Below are 19,736 nucleotides of genomic sequence, written 5' to 3'. Positions count from 1 at the left end.
TTTAATGGTTCTGTGGGCACAACTTGGATTCCTCAAGCCTTTGATGGGCTTGCCATTTCAGAAGGCTTTTTAATAAGAAAATTACCTGTTTTGCCATTGACTGTCACAGCTGCCTGAGACTCATCCCTGAACACTTACAGGATTTTCGTCATTCATTCCCAGTGATGACCAATCCCCAATTTCCAGCACCCCGAGTTTCCTGAGTGTCTGTTGCCTACAACTAATTCCTATGTCAGTAAGGTACTTGGTTGCAAAGAGCAGAAATGGACTTTGCCCGCTTGAGCCACAAAAGAACTTACTGGAAATGTGACAGCTCACAGATTCAGTGGGAAAGCTTGAGAAATGGGCTCAGCAGCAGGCAGGAATGCAGGATGTCTGCGCAGCAACCCCCAGACGTCGTGCCCAGGAACAAGAGTTGGGACGTGGCCATGCACGGCCCTGAGTGGACTCTCACTGTCACTGAGTGACTCCTGCATCTGGGGCCCGCCCTCCAGGCTCCAGCTTTGGAGCAGTGCAGTCACGCTGCCCAGGCCTTGTCACATGGCTCTGCTGTGCCTGTCAGGGCACGGGGAGAGAAGCGTGTGCCTCATTGGCCTTTTGATGGAACAGTGAGATCCGCGACCTAGCTTTCTTCTGCTACCTCACAACCCAAGTGTTTGTGCGTTGCTTAAAGCTTCCTCCAAATTCGTCTCCAAATTTTGTAATGGGATACTGCATCATTAAAGAATGTTTGAGGGGGTGGGCCCCATGGCCGAGTGGTTAAGTTCGCGCACTCTGCTTCGGCGGCCTAGGGTTTCGCTGGTTCAAATCCTGGGCGCTGACATGGCACCACTCATCAGGCCATGCTGGGGTGGCGTCCTGCATGCCACAACTAGAAGGACCCACAACTAAAAATACACAACTATGTATCCGGGGGGCTTTGGGAGAAAACAATGAAAAGTAAAATCTTTAAAAAAAAAAAAAAGAATGTTTGAGCACACCCCAACATATGTGTATTTACTCATAAGTGATACATATATATACAGCTATATATAAATAAAACATACCAGATGAGCATTTTAAAAGAATGAGATAATAGGAATATGCATTTTTGTATTTCTTCCCACACGGTCTCGGGAGTGTTCTGCACCCCGACACAGGCTTGGCAACCTGTGTGTCTTTCTCCTCCTGGGCGCTGGCTTACTGTCTCCTTGGCCTGCAGTTAGCTGGGGCTGCAGTGATGGGTGCCCGTATGCCCAAGCGTGGCCTGCCAGCATCTCTGCCTGCTCCTCCCCAGCAGGTGAGGGCATTCACTGGGACTTAGGGTGATGCAGAGCTGTGAGTCACAAGCCAGAAGGAGCCACAAAGCCAGAGGCCACTTGGAGCAACCACTTGGCCCCTCACCCAACTGCTGACGGGCTGAGTGGCTCAGAGAGAACAGGCTTCTTTCTAAGCCACTGAGATTTGGGGCCTTGGGGACTGCGTAACAGATACAACTGTACTTGGTTATTGTAAACGACCAGGATCCCAGGAAGAGTAAACCAGGGTCAGAGTGCTCTGATCAAAGCAGTTTCATGGACTTCTTCATGTATGAGCTAAAGCAGTACGTGTGGCTCTCAGTCAATACAAGGTGATTTACCATCTTCTGATGCTGACGATTACTGAATATTTTATTTGTATATTTTGGGTTTACAGATTCAAACGCTGAAGAACAGCAGCAATTTATCACATAGAAATAAAGCAATTACTACAAGAAAAGCATTAGGAATGGCAGAGGCCGTAAGACACTTAATTTCAAGAGTGTTGTCAGGTTACCAGCTTGTTGTCGGACACTAGCTGTGTAAGGAACCAGGCGCACGGCAGAGCCGGGGAAGACCTGGGCTTGGACCCTAGGGCAGGCCCTCCCGGTGCCAGTCAGAGCTGCATGTAGATAGGCCAGTCAATCAGATCCCCGCGAAAGAAACGGGGTCATTCCACTGTTAGGAGCGATCCCAACTGATTAACCAGACGCGTAGCAAGTCAGTTCACTCTGGAGCCTCTCAAACTCAAGTTTTCATCCATTCCTCACTTTTTTCAACTCATTAAACTAAAGACTAAAACTGGATGGGTTGTCAGCTTTTAAAATATAGTTAGGTTTTCTAGTTACAACTACTAAGGGATTATTTCACTGGAGAACAGATTTCACTGTAGTATTTAACCCCAAACTCACACAATCTGTTCAGAATTAAGGTAACTTTGCCCCAGAATTATATAATTTTTCCTGACTATGAATTCAACATTCAAGAATTTTCTTTTGATAGCAAGAGCGGCAGAGAGGACAGGCGTGGAAAGGAGAGCTGTCCCCCAGGGAGAACTCCTCCAGGGCCAGGAGACATGTGTGGTGGAAGATGTGTGAGCAGGACAGGAGCGCGGTCTCCCGGGAGGGCGGGCGGCCACCGGCGCTGCGGGCGGAGAGCGGTGTGAGGCAGATGGGGCACTCGGGGGCCTCACGGCGCAGAGCCTGCAACAAGAGAGCGGGGCGTCATGCAGGTGCCCGATCCTCGCCGAGGACGCATCCTAGATCTCAGGAGAACTGTATACCAAGAGGCAAGGATCTTCCAAAAATAAAGCAGCTTCCTTCTGTGTTAAAATAACACTAATTATATCTATACTCTTACTCTTGTGAAAAATGGAAATGGATGGAAACCCACCTGTGATAAAAAATTTTAAGACAAAAATGGTTTGTAAAATGCTGAACATTAATAATATAGAATTCCTTTTAATTAAACAATACAGAGTAGTCTTTTTCAAAATACTTAACTATGTAGCTGCTAAACTACCTTAGAGATTTCCCTGTTTCTATGATTTTCTGAGTGAGTTTCTCCACGGGGGGATCTGGAGTCGCCCTTTCTTCCGTGGCTGCTGCAGACGCAGGGGAGGGCCGGCCAGCACTGGCAGCAAACCCCTCAGGAAGGTAACACGTCAGGCAGTGTTATCCCTTTGGTGTTTTCATTGTTCGCAAAATGGCACAAAAAAAGCAGAATTTCAAACTGAAGGGCCATGCTACTCACCCCGGAGCACAAGACCAAGGTCAGGGGTAACCCCGCGGGTGCAGGCACACAGGGCAGGGAGCCCAGGCCTGGTGGCCGCGTGGCTCCCCGCAGCCTACCTGGGTCTGGATCCTCTCCCAGTCGTCCTCGGTGAGCTCGTGGCTGCACCTCTCCTCCAGCTGCTGCAGCACGCTTCGGTTCACGGCCAGGCAGTGGTCGATCTCTGAGAAGAGCTCGTCGATGTCCGTGTGGTAGGAGCACAGCATTCGGTGGCTGATTTCTGTGAACTGAGGAGGACAGAGGAGGGAACGAGCTTACGGGGCCGAGAGTAGAATTCCGGGTGCAGGTGCAAGCGAAGCACTTTCTTGAGTCCTCACTACCCCTTTTACTGACTTTCCTCAACTCTCTGCCTCCGGATAATACTTTCTGGGGAAATAGACATATGCTTATTTACTTAATAACTCCAAGTCCAGATAATTTGTGCAGAGAGATTCCCACAAAAGTCACATCTGTAATCTAAACCAGTAAGCCTTGGTTATTGTTAGTAAGGAACTGGGATTAATAGTTGAGAGAGAGGAATTAAAACTTTACACAATTCGTCACATTATCATCCTGCTTGGGCATCATTTATTCTAATCTTAAGGAGGACTGTCACTGACGAGGTATGCTACCGCCAGGCGTTTCGTAACTAGAGCTGGTTCACATGGCTCTGCTTCCAGCCGTCTTCCCCCGTGCTTGCAGATTACGGATTAGCACTTTGGTGTGGCCGTTGAAAAAAAAGGAATCCAAGACAAAGACTATCGTTTTCTTTTAAGCTAGTTATTCATTCTGCGTTTCTCATAATTTGAAAACCCCCATTGCCTAAGGATGTTAAAAATATGTTTTCATGAGCTGAGGTGATCAGTTGTGGACAGTGGTGTGCCCCCTTGCTACAGAACACATCTTTAGGACTTAAAATTCTGTTTTCACTGCTACCATAAATATGGAGGCAGCATATTACATTTTATCAAACTTTTAAAAAGTTTGCTTTCAAAGCATTGCCTTAAATACAGTCTCTAATGTTCCCTCATACTAGTTCTTTTTATAAAGTACTATATTTTTGATACAAAATTATTTAGGAAAGCACAGTGATCTTATGACGTGTGATTGACCTGGAGTCCTTGGCGGTGGTGGCATGGCGTGCTGTTGCCTCCTGATGGCAACAAGCCTGAATTGCCAGGACGACCAAAAGTCGCTCCAGACCCTGCTGCTCCGAAGCATGTATGTGCCATGGGAGCCCACTCAGATGCGTCTATAAAGACAGATGTGCCTGGATGGCGTGGAGTCCCGGGACTCACGGGGGCCCCCAGCACGCTGGTTTTGCACCATTGAGTGGGAACATTGCTGACTGCGGGGCCGAGGTCCCTCCCTCCTCTCAGGTTGGCTGGTGCTCCAATGTGGAAATATTTACTATGTGATTCCCCTCATCTCTGTGAATTTTAATCTCCAAAATTAGGAATCTTCGACCCTTCTATATATGCCCTTTGTCAAGATGCCATCACTGCTTTTTTAAAAAGGGAAAATCCTGTAGTTATTGGTTTATTAGAAATTTAAAGTGTCTTAAACTTTCGTAGGGATTTTAGTAAGATAATTATTGTTCTGGTTACGGTTGTACAGGTTTTAGATGGTTTTCCCATAAGTCCTGCATGATTTTTCAGGACCACACACCTTAGCAGAAATGCCTGGATAGGTAACTGATATTGTGATGACAGAGGGCTTCAAGAGTCCAGGAGTCAATCTCCTTCGATGGGCTGGGAAGGAAGAATCGCTTCATGGATTTCAACTGAGTTGTAAGGATCTGGATGATCAGAGTAGGAGGAAGGGCATCGCTGTTGAGGGAATCTTATGAGAAAAGACTAGAAACAGCTAAGGCAAGGGTGGGGGCAGAGTGAATGGTTTTTATTAAAGAGATTTGGGGGTAGGACTGTGTTTGATTTTATTTTCCCCTCCCTAATCTTCTCTAAGTGGTGTATGATATACTTAGAAAAAACCGTTTAGTATAATTGTTTTAGAACTTTCTAAAATGTAAGACTTAGGAGCCACTCTAGATCAGCGTTGTCCAACAGGAATGTAACGGAGTCACATCTGTAATCTTAAAACTCGCTGGAGTCACATTTAAAAAGTTTTTAAAAAGGTGAAATTAAGTTTAATAATATATTTTATTTAGCCCAATGTATCACATATATGATTTCAAAAGGTATCAATTGAATAAACTATCAGTGAGATCTTGTACGTTCTTTTTTCCCGTTAAACAGGCCTTGACGTCCCATGTGCATTTGCAGCACATCTCCATCTGGACTGGCCTCACCTCAGGGGCTTCACAGCTACACGTGGCTCGTGGCTCTCTGGACAGGACAGCACAGCCTGAAGGCTCAGGAAGAAATGAACTAGAAGGAACTGGATCATTGCAGAGTGACCATGGCATCTGAGGCACCAAGAGGTCGCTAATCCAGGGCCAGCTCCTTGGTTCAACATTTGAAGACTGATAGAATGGCATAGAATGATCTGTTGGGTAAAGGGTCGTGACAGTGGTGGCTGTAACTTCTTGCTCTCTTGCTCGTCTTTCCCCAGCATGGAGCTGTCTATAGAAGTTGGTGTCTCATCCAGAAACCATATTTGCCATCCCCCTGTCCTAGGTGGGGCCACATGACAGAGCCCATCCAAATGGGAATGGGGTCTCCAAGCATGACACACAGGTCCCTGAGGCTCGGGGGATGGCAGAGCAAAAAGATGGAGGGAACAGTGCCTGCATCCCACAGAGGGGCATGCTGTACTCAGAGGTGAGACCAAAGCTTTTATTTTCAGTCACTGAAATTCGGGGGCTATTTGTTCCAGCAATTAGAAGTATCCTGATTCAGTGATTACGTCTGTTTCATGGAATTGGGCTGGATGAAATGAACTAAGCCTGTCAGAATCTGGAAGACATTTAGATGTGTGTGTGTGATATGGAGAAGATACATTCTAGATGGTGTAGGACTTTCTAGCTTTCAAATATTCCAATCTGCTGGACATCCCACGTGTATTTTTTTTTCTTTTTTAATGTGGAGCAACCTGGCAGAGTGCAGTGTTTAAGTCCCCTCCAGAAGCTGTGTATCTAAGGTCAGACTTCAGAAGGTCCTTCCTGGGCGTGGTGCTTCCTTCCAGTTTTCCTCCCTCCTACGGCTCAGGGAGGGAGTGGCGGTGGGAGCGAGCCCCAGCCTGGCCTTTGACCTTTGTCCTGGCCTTCATCGGGGCTGTTACAAGGGTGGGCGCTGGGTTTCAGTGAGGGGCCATGCTGTGATGCAGCCCTGATGGCTGACAGTTGGCAGTTTGAAGCCAGGCACCTGTGTTCTGGGGTTTTGTGGGCAACTGTCTTTTAGCCATACTTGCATACTGGGCAAAGATGCTTTCCTGTGATGAATCAAATTCTGCTTCACGCTGACTCTAATTATAATTGCCAGGCAGCTGTCTCTTAATTTACGGTCTTCAACGGGCAGTGTTTCCCAGGACTCTGATGGTCATTTCTTTGTTCCTCAGCCTTTCAAATATCTGATAATTTCTAAATTATTGAAAGTAAAAGAGTTCTCTGTACTTTGTAAAAGGAAGAATTACCTGGAAATATATACAATTGCCTTCCAATTAATGTAGGGTTTTTTCCAGCAAGATTAACCCTGAGCTAACATCAGCCACCAATCCTCTTCTTTTTGCTGAGGAAGACTGGCCCTGAGCTAACATCTGTGCCCATCTTCCTCTATTTTACATGGGACACCTGCCACAGCATGGCTCGACAAGCGGTGCATAGGTCCACTCCCGGGATCTGAACTGGCGAACCCCGGGCCGCCAAAGCAGGACATGCAAACTTAACCATTGCGCCACAGGCAGTCCCCAATTAATGTTTTATAATCAAGTTTTCTCTACCTTGGGTTTTCTTGAATTGTGAGATATTTCCCATATATACCTGAAAGGTAAGATCTTTCCTTCCTCCAAAATTAGATCTCAGAAGAAAAAGAGGTCACATTCTATTCCAGACCTTACAAAGTATTTTAGGTTAAGAGGCCTGTTCTCAAATTCCGAACACAGAAGTGCTATCTGGAGAAGACGCGCTAGTGTGACCTGGTCGCAGTCAGTATTCTTCTTAAGTGCATCCCAGACCAGGAGTATGAGCATCCCTGGTGGTGGTGGTGGTGGTAGTGGGGTTAGAAATGCAGATTCTCAGGCCTGCCCAGCCCTACTGGGTCGGAATCTGCTTCAGCAGTGCTGTTGGCACTCACCTTGCCATGTTTCCTTTGTTATTGTCAATTTGGGGCTGGGAGTCCTGTACTTCATATTGATAACACCCTACAGTGTTTTCCAAGGGTCTCCACCCCATCTTTAAATCTCTCGAGGTGCGTTGAAGTGGCAGGCACTTAATAAATACTTGTTGACAAAACGGACTTGTCAGTTTTGCAAATACAACAGGTAACACTGGGGAGGTGCCTCCAATGCTGAATACCCCAATCTTAATGCCAGTTGGTGTCACGTAGCAAAAAAGCTAATAAATGCTTCGATATGTTAGACTATGTGAGAATCACAGACTCCTTCTGTGCTCAGGTAGCTGATTCTGCAAAGATACCTAGTACAGAAGAAACAAATGTTGCTTTAGTTATATTCCACAAGTTTGATATCTATTTTGCTATGAATTCAGTTCAAAACATTTTCTAGAATTTCTTCTTTGACTAACGAGTGGGTTATTTACAACTGTTTGTTAATTTCCAAATGTGAGATATTTTGAGTTATTTGAAACATTTTTTATTTCCAGCTTAAGTCCACTGTGGTCTACGTGTTCTAAGCGCAGACAACGATGACGACGTTTCCGGTCAGTTCTGTAGGCGACGCGTCTGTACTTGAAAGACCACGTGTGCTGCGTCGAGCTGTGGGGTTCCACGTTGTGTCCAGGCCTTTGCTTCGAAAGCGGCTTTTTCTGACATCAGCACCCCAGCTTTCTCTGTGTTGAGTTTTCTTGGTAAATATATGTGTCTACACACACTGTATTCTTACGTTTTCATGCATAAGCATTTCCTCTAAGCAGCCTGTGGTCGGACCTGACTGTGACCGGCACACTCTGTCACGCGTCTGTGTGGGGGCTGACACACCACGGTGCGTGCAGCCTGTTCTGTTTGCTGACTGTCCGGCCGTTGGTTGTTTTTATCTCTGCTCTTCGTTTCAAGTGACATGTTTTATCTCTGTCTTTCTCTTTACTACTTTGAAGGTTAAAACTCCGTTTCTCTTCTTTTAGCTGCTACCCAAGAAACGCGTACTTAGATCATTCATGTCTAAAGTCAGTCAGAATTTTTATCCTCTCACTCAACACAAGGATCTTCAAGCGCTTCAGCCTGAGTTTCTTCTCCTGATTTATGTGACTGTCGTGTACTTAAGCTTGCTCACTCGCTCTCGGCCTCAGTTGACCCTGGAAGACGTCAGGACCCTGGTGTTGCCGAGTGGTATGGAGCAGACTCACCCTCCCTTCCACCACGGCCCTCCACTCCCTCCTTCTCAGGTCACAGACGTGGCATCTGGGATCACGTTCGTTCTTGATGAAAGCGTCCTACAGAATTCCCTGTCACAAGGCCTTGGAGTGGCACTCTCCCGGTTTTTGTTTGTCTGAAACAGGCTTTCCTTTGCCTCTGTTCTTGACTGACCCTCACTGGTGTTTGTAGAATTCTGTCTCCTGCCCTCCGAGGACTGCTGCCCTGCACCTCATCCCTCGGCTCCGCCTGCCTCTGGCGTCTTTCCCTTTGTGTTCTGCAGCTTCACTGGACATGCCTTCTTTTTTTAAAAAAATCTTATTGGGGCTCCTTGGGCTTCTTAAGTCTGTGTTTCCTTCTGCTCTGGAAAATTCTTAGCCTTTCTGCTTCACACCACTTCCTGTGCCCCAGTGTTGTCTTCCCTTCTGAATTCCAGTTCCTGGATGGAACCCCTCAGGTCCTTTCCTAGCCACATCCAGGTCCTGGAGCCACTAACACTGAGAATGCCAATGCAGGAGGAAAGGGGAACACGAGCCATCTGAGCCTCCCTAGCAGCAAGCCGAGGGCCCTGTGTTGGCAGGACATGCGCCCTGAGGAGTGAAATCTCGGTGGAGTCAGGGTTCCTCAGCATTTCAGCGGTTCTGGTGAGAATGAAATACATGTGTGTCCCAGGCAGAAATGCCAACGGTGGGATTCTGGTGATTCCACATGCGAATTAAATGCTCTTATATTTGCACTTAAAACTGGCCTCGTACAGTATAAAATTCTTGTGGGTAAGGTGGGCAGCATCCTGCAGCTCTCACCTTATCAAGAAGTGGCCCTACAGGTGCTCGCACCCTCTGCACCCATGGCCCCTCCGCCTGAACCTGCTCCCCGCACGCGCCTCTGGAACCACTCGCCCCGTCCGGGACGGCGCCTGGCAGAGCCGGGGCCCTCCTGTCACCTGCCCCCTCCGCTCGGAAGGAAGGCCGGGCGCAGAGACGCCTGCGGAGGGTCGGGGTCGGGGTCGGGGTCGGGGTCGGGAGCGGGAGGGCCCGGGGAGGGGCCCGCGGCAGACGCGCACCCCCTCGCGGAGCCAGGCTCCTCCAGCTTTCCTCCGACGCCCGCGTCGCCTCCTCCAAACTGCGCCTGCCCCCTCCGGCTCCATCACACCTCCCCTCCCGAACCGCCTGGAGGCTGAGGTCCCGGGGCCTGCGCGCCTCTCCTCTCACCGCTTTCCCACCGTCTGGCCACACTGGCTCACGGGTCCCCAGGACAGGCGTCCGGGCCGCGTTTCCGCGACGGCGCCGCAGAAGGAGCCTCCTCGCAGCGGCTTCCTGCTGGCCGGCCCGGCTGCTCCCGCGCTCAGCGGCGCCCCGAGGAGCCCTGGGCTTCATCCTGGGGAGGCCGGAGCGCGCAGGGAGGAACTCTGCCTGTAGGTTTGCGGAAGGTTAGAGAGGAGGACGCCTGTACGCCCCACAGGACATATTCCACCGGAGTCAAGCACACGGCCCTTTCCGGGGGTTAGAGAAGGAACAACGCCTGGGCGGAGTGACTTTGAAGTTACTTCCCGTGGCCAGATTCAGTGAAGCCTGGGCGTTTAGCTATATCGTTACACTGACATTGGCTTGTTAATAAACAGACTGCAAATCCTTCGGTATATACTCATGCCAAATTTCTCGGAGTGAACTGCTGTGACTGTCCTGGTTCTGAAGCAGCTTCAAGTATTTGAAAATTAGCAAGGGTAATATTTAAAAAAATGAAACCACCTTTATTGAATACTTTTGTGGCCAATTCAGAGCACTGTCCCAGGTGTAGCGATTCTTAAATATTTCTTAAATGTCAGAGTCTCATGTGTTCAGCACCCCTCTTTGTTTATTTACTCCCTCAGTGTTATATGGGTCAGATGCCCCTAGTAAGCGAAAGGGCAAGAACTGGCAAAAAAAAAAAAAAGGCCATTGAGTTCTAGTTTTTAAACTAATGGGTAATATTAATTCTAGAGAAACAGACAATACACAAAATTTTCCGTTTTCAAAAGAATGCATGTCTTCACATATTTTCCCTTTTAAGTCTTATATTTCAGATATTTGATAAGTAATTATGAGTTCAGGTTATTGATACGTAAAGCAATTACTCGTCATTGACAAGTAACATACAGGCTAAACAGTTAAAAAAATGTAGTAACATAACAAAAGTACCCAGGTGAACTCTGTCTGCCCAGGAGGCCTCTCCAAGTGATCCATCTTGATGTCAGCAAATTGCTTACTAATGTGTTGACTTATGGCCACCCTCAAAAGCAAAATGAAAAGCTTGGAATTTACAGCATATCAATGAATCAGTTGATAAGCTTTTACTGGTTTCATATCCTCCCAGTGTCCCTGCTTGGAGCCCCTTCAGGTTAGCAACAGAATGTTTGCCATCTCTATGTGATAAAGGAAGTCAAAGCACTAAACAAACGTTAAGACCATTACGCTGTTTGGCGAGATGTAAACGAAAAAAGCAAGAGCAGCCTCCTGCGAGGGTGTGGGGCGCAGCCTCTAAAGTCAGCCACAGTCTGACAAGTCACTAACCTCACTTTTTAAACAATGGGCAGGACTTTTAGCTTGGGTGGAGATAATATAATGCATTTGAAAAGTTTTAATTGCAGCAATAAAAGACCATACCTCAATTATATGACATACGCTAGCAGAATTTCTAGATAAGGATCAAAGGCATTCAAGGACCAACCACTGCCTTCTGGGCAACACTTGGGCTTTCAGTACACACTGGTGACAGGCATGAGCACAGGTCTCCCCTGACCTCTCGGGGGCTTTGATCTCAGTCCCCAAGACGGGATGCAGGAGCGCACAGGACCACTGTCTCATCCCGGGACAGCTTGGTGCCCGCTCTGACAAAGGCACTGCTGACTCAGGGTGAATTCTCTGACACTTACTCATGGGGACAAAACCCGCTCTTTGACCTGTTCAGTTCCTACCACCGGAGAGCAATCTATCTGAAAGAACCACACTGCAACACGACATCACTGCTCGGGTTCAGTCTCGTTGGGAACGTGCCAATGATATTTAAAGCCAGGCACACCTGGGAAGATACATTCTCAGTGTATGGAAGCATTACTGTTTGTGAAAAGATGGCCTCTGTTTTTATTAATTAGAACCCCCAATAGATGCATGGCAACTAAAGTCAGCAAAGACTTCGTTAATCCCTTCACTTCAGAGGAGTGAAGATGCAAGGCCACAGTTCTTTGACAAGGAAGACAGATTAATTTATAAAAATAGAATGGCTGGAGCTAATCTAATCTAGACTATTAAAAACAAATCCATCTTGGCAAGATCTTGAAACTTTAAAGGAAAGAAGTACTTCCTGATTTATTGTGCCTAAAAATATCACACTCTTATCCCTCTTTGCCCTTCTTTTCTATCAATTAGACTGCTTTTTCCCTTAAGGTAACTTATCTTTGGTCTAAAACAGTGGTTTCCAAGGAGGGCAAGGACATTTTCACCCATCTGCTAGCAAAGAAAAACAAGTCAATGGAGTGAAATTTTTATAAAGCTAAATGTCTTCAGTGTAAAGGAATATCCTTTAGTGTGTGGTCAAGTGCTTCCTACTCTTTTGGTTCTCAAATAGTCTTCCTTTTATGAGATGATTCTGACAATATATGGTTTTTAACTCTTACTTGGCAAGAGAAAGTTTTTAAAAGTGGGAATGACTTTCTTGGAGCCCCAAATTTCTCTTTGACAGTTCTTTAGACTCCCCAAATCTGGAAACCTTTGGAATACAGAAATGAAATGGATCGTTGGGAGAGAAAGGAGACTGTTGCAGTTTCTTGATCTCATTGACTAATGGGGGCAGCGATCTGACATTTATCTATCTTTGACCTTGGAACTCAATTTGGACATTCCAAATTGACTAAAAAATTTCAATTATTTAGACTAAAAATTAAATGAATTCGCATTAACATTCACCAATAGTCAGAATGGAGATACAGCTTAGAAATGTGACTCGTGGCACGTCACCCCCATATTAAAGAACTATTGTTCCACAGATAATTAAGAGTTTATCATATCCAATATTATTATTTACTGCACATTTTGCTCTGTAAACTTTCCAGTTTCTAAAATTCAAACACTACAGCTGTAGTGGTTCATTGGTCTCACGTTCCGTGCACATTTACGTTGTACGGAGGGTGACAGGGTGAACAGGCGTGTGAAAAGACGAGTCTCAAAAGGCAGAGCTGAAAGGCCAGCCTCTGTAGGAAAACCTGGCATTTCTGGAATGTTGCTGACCATGTCACAAAGCTAGTCTCCCACCCACAGGAGTCTTGATAAAGTCATTGTTCCTTCTGGCTTTGGAATTTATTTGTTTTTCTAATGGGTGTATTACTAGGAAACCTATAGACGCTGATTCTTCGGAGGCTAGACTTTAGCCCACATGTTCAGTTCTGGAAAACTCGAAGGAGGAAAATAATGAGAAACCAAGACCAAGAATTATATTTTTATCTGAAATATCTTAATCTGTGATTTCTAGATTTCAAAAGTCACTTTTTACACACAAGCTTATGTTAAACAAAATATTTTTATAGGTATTTAAAGGAAAACAATCAGTTGAAACATTTTTTTTACGGAAACACGTTTGTTTCTTGATGAAAATAAAATTCTGTTTCTATCACTAGAAAAATGCTATTTAATTATTTTTATAAAATAGCGTATACTATTAAACTATGATAAAAGTCTTTTCTAAAGGCACTTCTGGGTGAGGATTCCTTTTTCCTAACTCAGGGTGGACAGGCGTTTCATATGTCTAATGTTTATTTGTTATTAGGCTGTTCTGGTTTCTAACTGTAAAATATTTATTCTTCTCACATGATTACATTTTTAAAAAAGCACAAGATGGAGCCAGCCCAGTGGCACAGCAGTTAAGTTCACGTGCTCCACTTCGGCGGCCCAGGGTTTGCTGCTTCAGACCCTGAGTGCAGACCTACATGCCACTTATCAAGCCACACTGTGGAGATGACCCACATAGAAAGTAGAGGAAGATGGGCACGGATGTTAGCTCAGGGCCAGGCTTCCTCAGCAAAAAGAGGAGGATTGGCCACAGATGTTAGCTCAGGGCTAATCTTCCCCCCCCCCCCAAAAAAAAAAGCACAAGAAAACAGTCAAAACCCCTAGACTTTAATATATGTATAAGCAAATATTCCATTGTTATGAAAAATTCAAATAAAGATGTGCATTTTGTCTTATCAACAAGGACAGATCACCATCCAGTGTTTTCTTAGTGTTTTTTTCTACAAACCAGCCTTCGGAGAGCAGGGAAAGCCATGGCAGCTGCCCCGTAGGCTGGAGTGCCCACGGTGCACAGCCAGCTTGTGCTGGGGCTGCTCAGCACAGCAGAGTGCAGGCAGGGTGCCCGTAAAATTCCAAATGCATGGTCAATCCTATTCCTTTGGGAGTTAGAAATTTTATTAAATTTATGTAATGGGGGAAAACACATTTTAGTCACATCCAAAATAAAATGTCAATCATTTTATTCAAGGCTTTTATTTCATCAGAAAAAAATTTTTAATTATAATTATTTTTTCCCAACTTCATTGAGATATGACATTCACATATAACACTATGTAAGTTTAAGGGGTACAATGTGATGATTTGATACATGTATATATTGCAAAGTGTTTACCACAATGAGGTTAGTTAACACATCCAATCACCTTACATAAATAATTACCATTTATTTTTTGTGGTGAGAACATTTAAGATCTACTCTTAGCAACTTTCCAGTATATAATACAGTATTGTTAACTATAGTCACCATGCTGTACATTAGACCCCCAGAACTTATACATCTTATAACTGGAAGTCTGTACCTTTGACCGACATCTCCCCATTCTCCCCTCCAAGCCTCTTGCAACCACCATTCTACTTTCTGTTTCTGTGAGTTCTACTTTTCCAGATTGCACATATAAGTGAGATCATACAGTATTTGTCGTTCTCTGTCTGGTTTATTTCACTCAGCATAAGGCTCTCAAGGTCCATCCATGTGTTGCAAAGGTGTGATTTCTTTCTCACAGCTGAATAATATTCCACAATATATATTACCCATTCATCCATAGACAGACACTTCCATTGTCTCCATGTCTTGGCTACTGTGAATAGTGCCATGATCAACATGGGGGTTCAGGTCTCTTTGAGATTTATTTAACTTCCTTTGGATAAATGCCCAGAAGTGGGATTGCTGGAATATAGTAGTCCTCTTTTTAATTTTTTGGAGAACCTCCATACTGTTTTCCACAGTGGCTAGACCAGGTTTCATTTCTACCAACATTGCAAATGGTTCCCTTTTTTCCACATCTTTCCTAGTATTTGTGATTTCTTGTCTTTTTTTTTTTTTTATGTTTGGCACCTGAGCTAACAACTGTTGCCAATCTTTTTTTTTTCTTTCTGCTTTTTCTCCCCAAACTCCCCCAGTACATAGTTGTATATTTTAGTTGTAGGTCCCTCTAGTTGTGGCATACGGGACGCCACCTCAATGTGGCCTGATGAGCGGTGCCATGTCTGCACCCAGGATCTGAACCAGCGAAACTCTGGGCCACCGCAGCAGAGTGCGCGAACTTAACCACTCAGCCACGGGGCCGGCCCTTTGTCTTTTTGATAATAGTCATTCTAACAGGTGTGAGGTGATATCTCACTGTGGTTTTGATTTGCATTCCCTGATGATTAGTGATGTAGAGCACCGGTTCGTGTACCTGTTGCCCATCTGTATATCTTCTTTGGAAAAATGTCTACTCAGCTCCTCTGCCCATTTTTTAATCAGATGTTTAGTTTTTGGTTTTTTTGCTTTTAAAGTTTTATGAGTTCCTTATATATTTTGGATATTAACCCCTTATCAGATATATGATTTGCAAATATTTTCTCCCAATTTGTAGGTTGTTTTTTCACTGTGTTGATTGTTTCCTTTGTTGTGAAGAAGCTTTTTAGCTTGATGTAGTCGTGTTTACTTATTTTTGCTTTTCTTGTTTGTGCTTTTGGTGTTATATCCAAAAAATGCCAAGACCAAAGGCAAGGAGATTTCCCCCTATGTTTTCTTTCAGGAGTTCTGTGGTTTCAGGTCTTAAGTTTAAGTCTGTGATCCATTTTGAGTTAATTTTTGTTATACCCTCTTGCTGAACTGCCTTCTTTGTCATTCTGTAGTGACCTTGTCTCTTGTTGCAGCCTTGAGTTAAAGTCTGTTTTGTCTGATAGAAATACAGTTGTCTCTGCTCTCTTGTGGCTTCCACTTACATGGAATATCTTTCTCTGTCTCTTCACTTTAAGCCTATGTGTGTCCTTAAAGCTGAAGTGACTCTCTTGTAGGCTGCATACAGTTAGATCTTGTCTTTTATCCACCAGCCATTCTATGCTTTTGATTGGAGAAATTAATCCACTTACGTTTAGAGTAATCATTGATAGGTAAGAACTTACTAATGTGATCTTATTGTTTTGTGGTTCCCTTGTACCTTTCTCCCTGTCTTGCTGCCTTCTTTGTGAATTGATGATTTTCCGTAGTAGTATGCTCTGATTCCCTTCTCTTTGTCTTTGTGTATTTCCTATAGAGTTTTGCTTTGTGGTTACCATGAAGCTTACATAAAACATCATAAAGATATAAGTCTATTTTACACTGATGATGACCTAAATACAATTACATACAAAAACTCTACCCTTTTATGCCCCCTTTTATGTTTTTGATGTCACAATTTACCTCTTTTTATATAGTGCATTGATTAATGAATTATTGTAGCTATAGCTGTTTTTAATACTTTTGTCCTTTAACCTTTATAAGAAAGTTAAGTGGTTAACAACCCACCATATCACAATAGTATTAGAGTATCCTGAATTTGACTATATACTTACTGTCACCAGTGTGTCATGTATGTTTTCATGTTACTAACTGATGTCCTTTTGTTTCAGCTTGAAGAACTTTGAGCATTTCTTATAAGGCAGGTCTAGTAGTGATGAATTCCCTCAGCTTTTGTTTGTCTGGGAAAGTCTTTGTCTCTCTGTCTTGCTGAAGGACAACTTTGCTGGATAGAGTATTCTTGGTTGGCAGTTTTTTCCTTTCAGCATTTTGAATATATCATCTCATTCTCTCTGGGCCTGTAAGGTTTCTGCTGATAGCCTATAGGCATGCTCTTGTAAGTTATAAGTTTATTTTTTTCTTTCTGCTCTTAAGATTCTCTCTGTCACTGATTTTTGACAGTTTTATTATAATGAATCTTGGAGAAGATCTCTTTAAATTGAGTTTGTTTGGGGCCTATGAACTTCATGAACTCGGATGTCCAGATCTCTCCCCAATTTGGGACGTTCTCAGCCATATTTCTTTAAGTAAGCTCTCTGTTCCCTTCTCCCTCTCTTCTCCTTCTGGGACTCCAATAATTTGCATATTGCTTCTCTTGATGGTATCCCAAAGATCCTGTAGGGTTGCTTCACTCTTTTTCATTCTTTTTTCTTTGTTCTCCTCTAACTGGATAATTTCAAAGGTTTTGCCTTCTACTTCACAGATTCTTTCTTCTGCTTGATCCTTTCTGATGTTGATGCTTTCTATTGAACTCTTCATTTCATTCACTGTATTCTTCAGCTCCAGAATTTGTTTGGTTCTTTTTAAATGTCTCTCTCTCTCTTTTAAACTCACTTTGTTCATGTATTGTTTTCATGATTTTGTCGAATGGTCTTTCTGTGTTTTCTTGTAGGTCATAGAACTTCCATAAAACACCTATTCTGAATTATTTGTCAGGTGAATCACAGATCTCCATGTCTCAGGGTTGTTACTGGCAGATTAATGTGATCCTTTGGTGGTGTCATGTTTCCTTGATTTTTATGTTCCTTAAAGTCTTGTGTTGCTGTCTTTGCATATGAATTAGCAGTTGCTTCCTCCAGTCTTCGCTGACTGACTTCAGGAGAGGGATAACTTCCATCAGCCCTGCTAAGTATTCTGAACCTTTCTCAGCCCTTCCATGGATGAACCTGCTCCACGCTTCTTGCTCCCTCTTTTAGCAGAATTCTTAAGCTTGTGTGTCTTCTCTCGATCCTGCAAGGCACCAGGGTGGACACTGACAGCCTCCCTTTTGCTCTCCCAAGGGTGAAGCTCAAGCCCAAGTTTGTGGTCTCTCCCTGGCCTGCAGATTTGGGCTGGCTTCTTCATGTGCTCACTTAGCTGTATGCCAAAGCTTGCTTTCACATCAGGAGTGTGCACAGGGAGCAGGCCACAGGGTGTGGATGAGGTGCCTGGAGCACTGGGGGCCAGTTGCAGGGGATCTGCAGGTGAGGTATGCCCAGCAGGTCATGGGCAGGCTTCTTGATGGAGTCCTCAACACCATCAGTAGGATCCACATCTCTTTAATGTCCTCTGAGAGTCCTATTTGCTGTTATCCCAGCCTCTTCCCACCCCTAGTCATGCAGCTCATGACTCAGTAGTCTGGATGGTGCAAGAGAAAGATGAGCCTCTTGGGCAGCATCCCACATAGCTGGAGAAGCCAGGTGCTCACTCATGCTCTCACTTTCCCCCATGGGAGAAATCACGGGTGAGATCTCTCTCGGCGTTGAGCTGAGCTTCCTTGGGGGATGGGTGATGTTGGTAAAGTCAAATTGTTCCTCTGACCCTCTCTAATGCATCCAAACTTGTATTCTTTTGTTCCAACTGTGTGCTGGAACTTTTCCTCAGAAAACCTGGACTTCTACTAAGGCTCTCTCATCTGTGGGTGACAGTCTAAGGCACTGCTCTCCAGGGCTCCCAGACTGTGGCAGAGAGGGGCTGGAGCAGGTCCATGGGCCACGTCAGGGCCCACAGCGGGGACTGGGGTGTGTATGCCTATTGCCTGACAGATGGCTGGGCGAGACTCCTCCTGGGTCCCTTGGTCTATGGTGCTGGATCCCAGAGCTCCAGCAAAAGCACTTTTGCCCATGGATGGATACTAAACTGTTGTTGCTGGGGGTGGGGATATGAGCAAGGGATATTTTATTTGGCTATGTTGCTGATGTCACCCCTAGAAAAAAATTTTTTCTTATCAGTACTTGTACATTCCTTGTTAAGTTTATTTTTAGGTATTAATGATTATGAAAGGGATCCAGTTCCATTGCATTTTATATCTGATTATTGTTGCTTTACAAGAAACAATTAATTATTGCATATTTATCTTGAATTTGCACATCTTGTAATAATTTAGTTCTAATAATTTTTCAAATGATTTTATAGATTTTTAAATCCATATGTATAGAAACATATATGAATTATACACACACACACGCTGTATTTTGTTTTCTTGTATTACGGCATTGGCAAGGATTGGCCAAAGTGTGATGATAGTGGATAATCTATTTTGCATCTTTAGGGTTTCACTATCTAAAATAATGTGTTTTTAGTTTCTGATATATAGTCTTTATTATGACAAGGGAATTTCATTTAGTTCCAGTTTGCTGATTCTCATTGTTAGGAATGGCTGTTAAAGTTAATATCTTTTTAGTAAAGATGGAGATGCTTTAATATAATTTTTCTAATTTTTATACTTCTTTCCATGTTTGTTATTTTTATAGGAAGTAATTTCAAGTAGTTTTTTCAGATTTAATGGCATGAAGTTGTATACAATAGTCTCTTATAATTTTAAAATGATTTCCACATAGATGGTTATGCCTTCCATTCTGTGTCTGCATTCTGCTTTATCTAATTTGTTTTAACTCTGGTGAGAATTTACCTTGTAGTTGTTATTGTTTTTTAAACTCTGATGAGATATTTATCTTATAGTTTCTTTTTCCCAAAATACTAGCTATTGGCTTCACTTAACAGTTTTACATTTTTCCTAATAAATGACTTTTTTTATCTTTATAATTTCTACTTCCTACATTTAAAAATTTTTAGTGTTGTTTATTTAACTTTCTGATCTGTTATTTCATTATTTTTCACCTCTCTTGTTCAATAGTAAATGTACTTGACACTAATAACTGTCCTCTGAGTACATTTTTAACTATTTACACAGAATACTAGTGTTCTCATTGTCACAAACACCAGAATAGTGTTTAATTTGGATTCTAAATTTCCAAATACACTTTAAAATTCATTTTATTGTGATTTTTTATTTTATTTCATTTTTTTCATTTGCCTCATTTTTGAAAATTTATATATTTTTTATTTTATTGAGGTAATAATAATTTATAACATTGTGAAATTTCAGTTGTACATTATTATTTGTCAGTCATCATATAGA

At 43.7% G+C, this 19,736-nt stretch overlaps 1 protein-coding gene across 3 annotated transcripts in view; it reads right to left on the bottom strand.

Moving 5' to 3' along the window:
- Positions 1 to 1,625: 1,625 nt before the first annotated feature.
- The window catches only part of RNF32 (ring finger protein 32), a 44,666-nt gene continuing 26,555 nt past the window's right edge, over positions 1,626 to 19,736 (bottom strand). For 2 of the 3 annotated variants that reach the window (XM_023640105.2, XM_070266120.1), the window contains 2 exons: positions 3,128 to 3,295; positions 1,626 to 2,479 (listed from right to left, as the gene is read on the bottom strand). In XM_023640105.2, coding sequence (XP_023495873.2) covers positions 2,252 to 2,479; positions 3,128 to 3,295 — 396 coding nt within the window. In that variant the 3' untranslated portion in view covers positions 1,626 to 2,251. Of the gene's footprint in view, positions 2,480 to 3,127; positions 3,435 to 19,736 lie in introns of all 3 variants that reach the window. The other variant, XM_023640106.2, reaches the window with a different exon arrangement.

The sequence above is a fragment of the Equus caballus genome, chromosome 4 (genome assembly GCF_041296265.1).
Source record: "Equus caballus isolate H_3958 breed thoroughbred chromosome 4, TB-T2T, whole genome shotgun sequence".
NCBI classification, from domain to species: Eukaryota; Metazoa; Chordata; class Mammalia; order Perissodactyla; family Equidae; genus Equus; species Equus caballus.
Note: the sequence above shows the minus strand (reverse complement) of the source record. Positions and strands in the feature narration are given on the sequence as shown.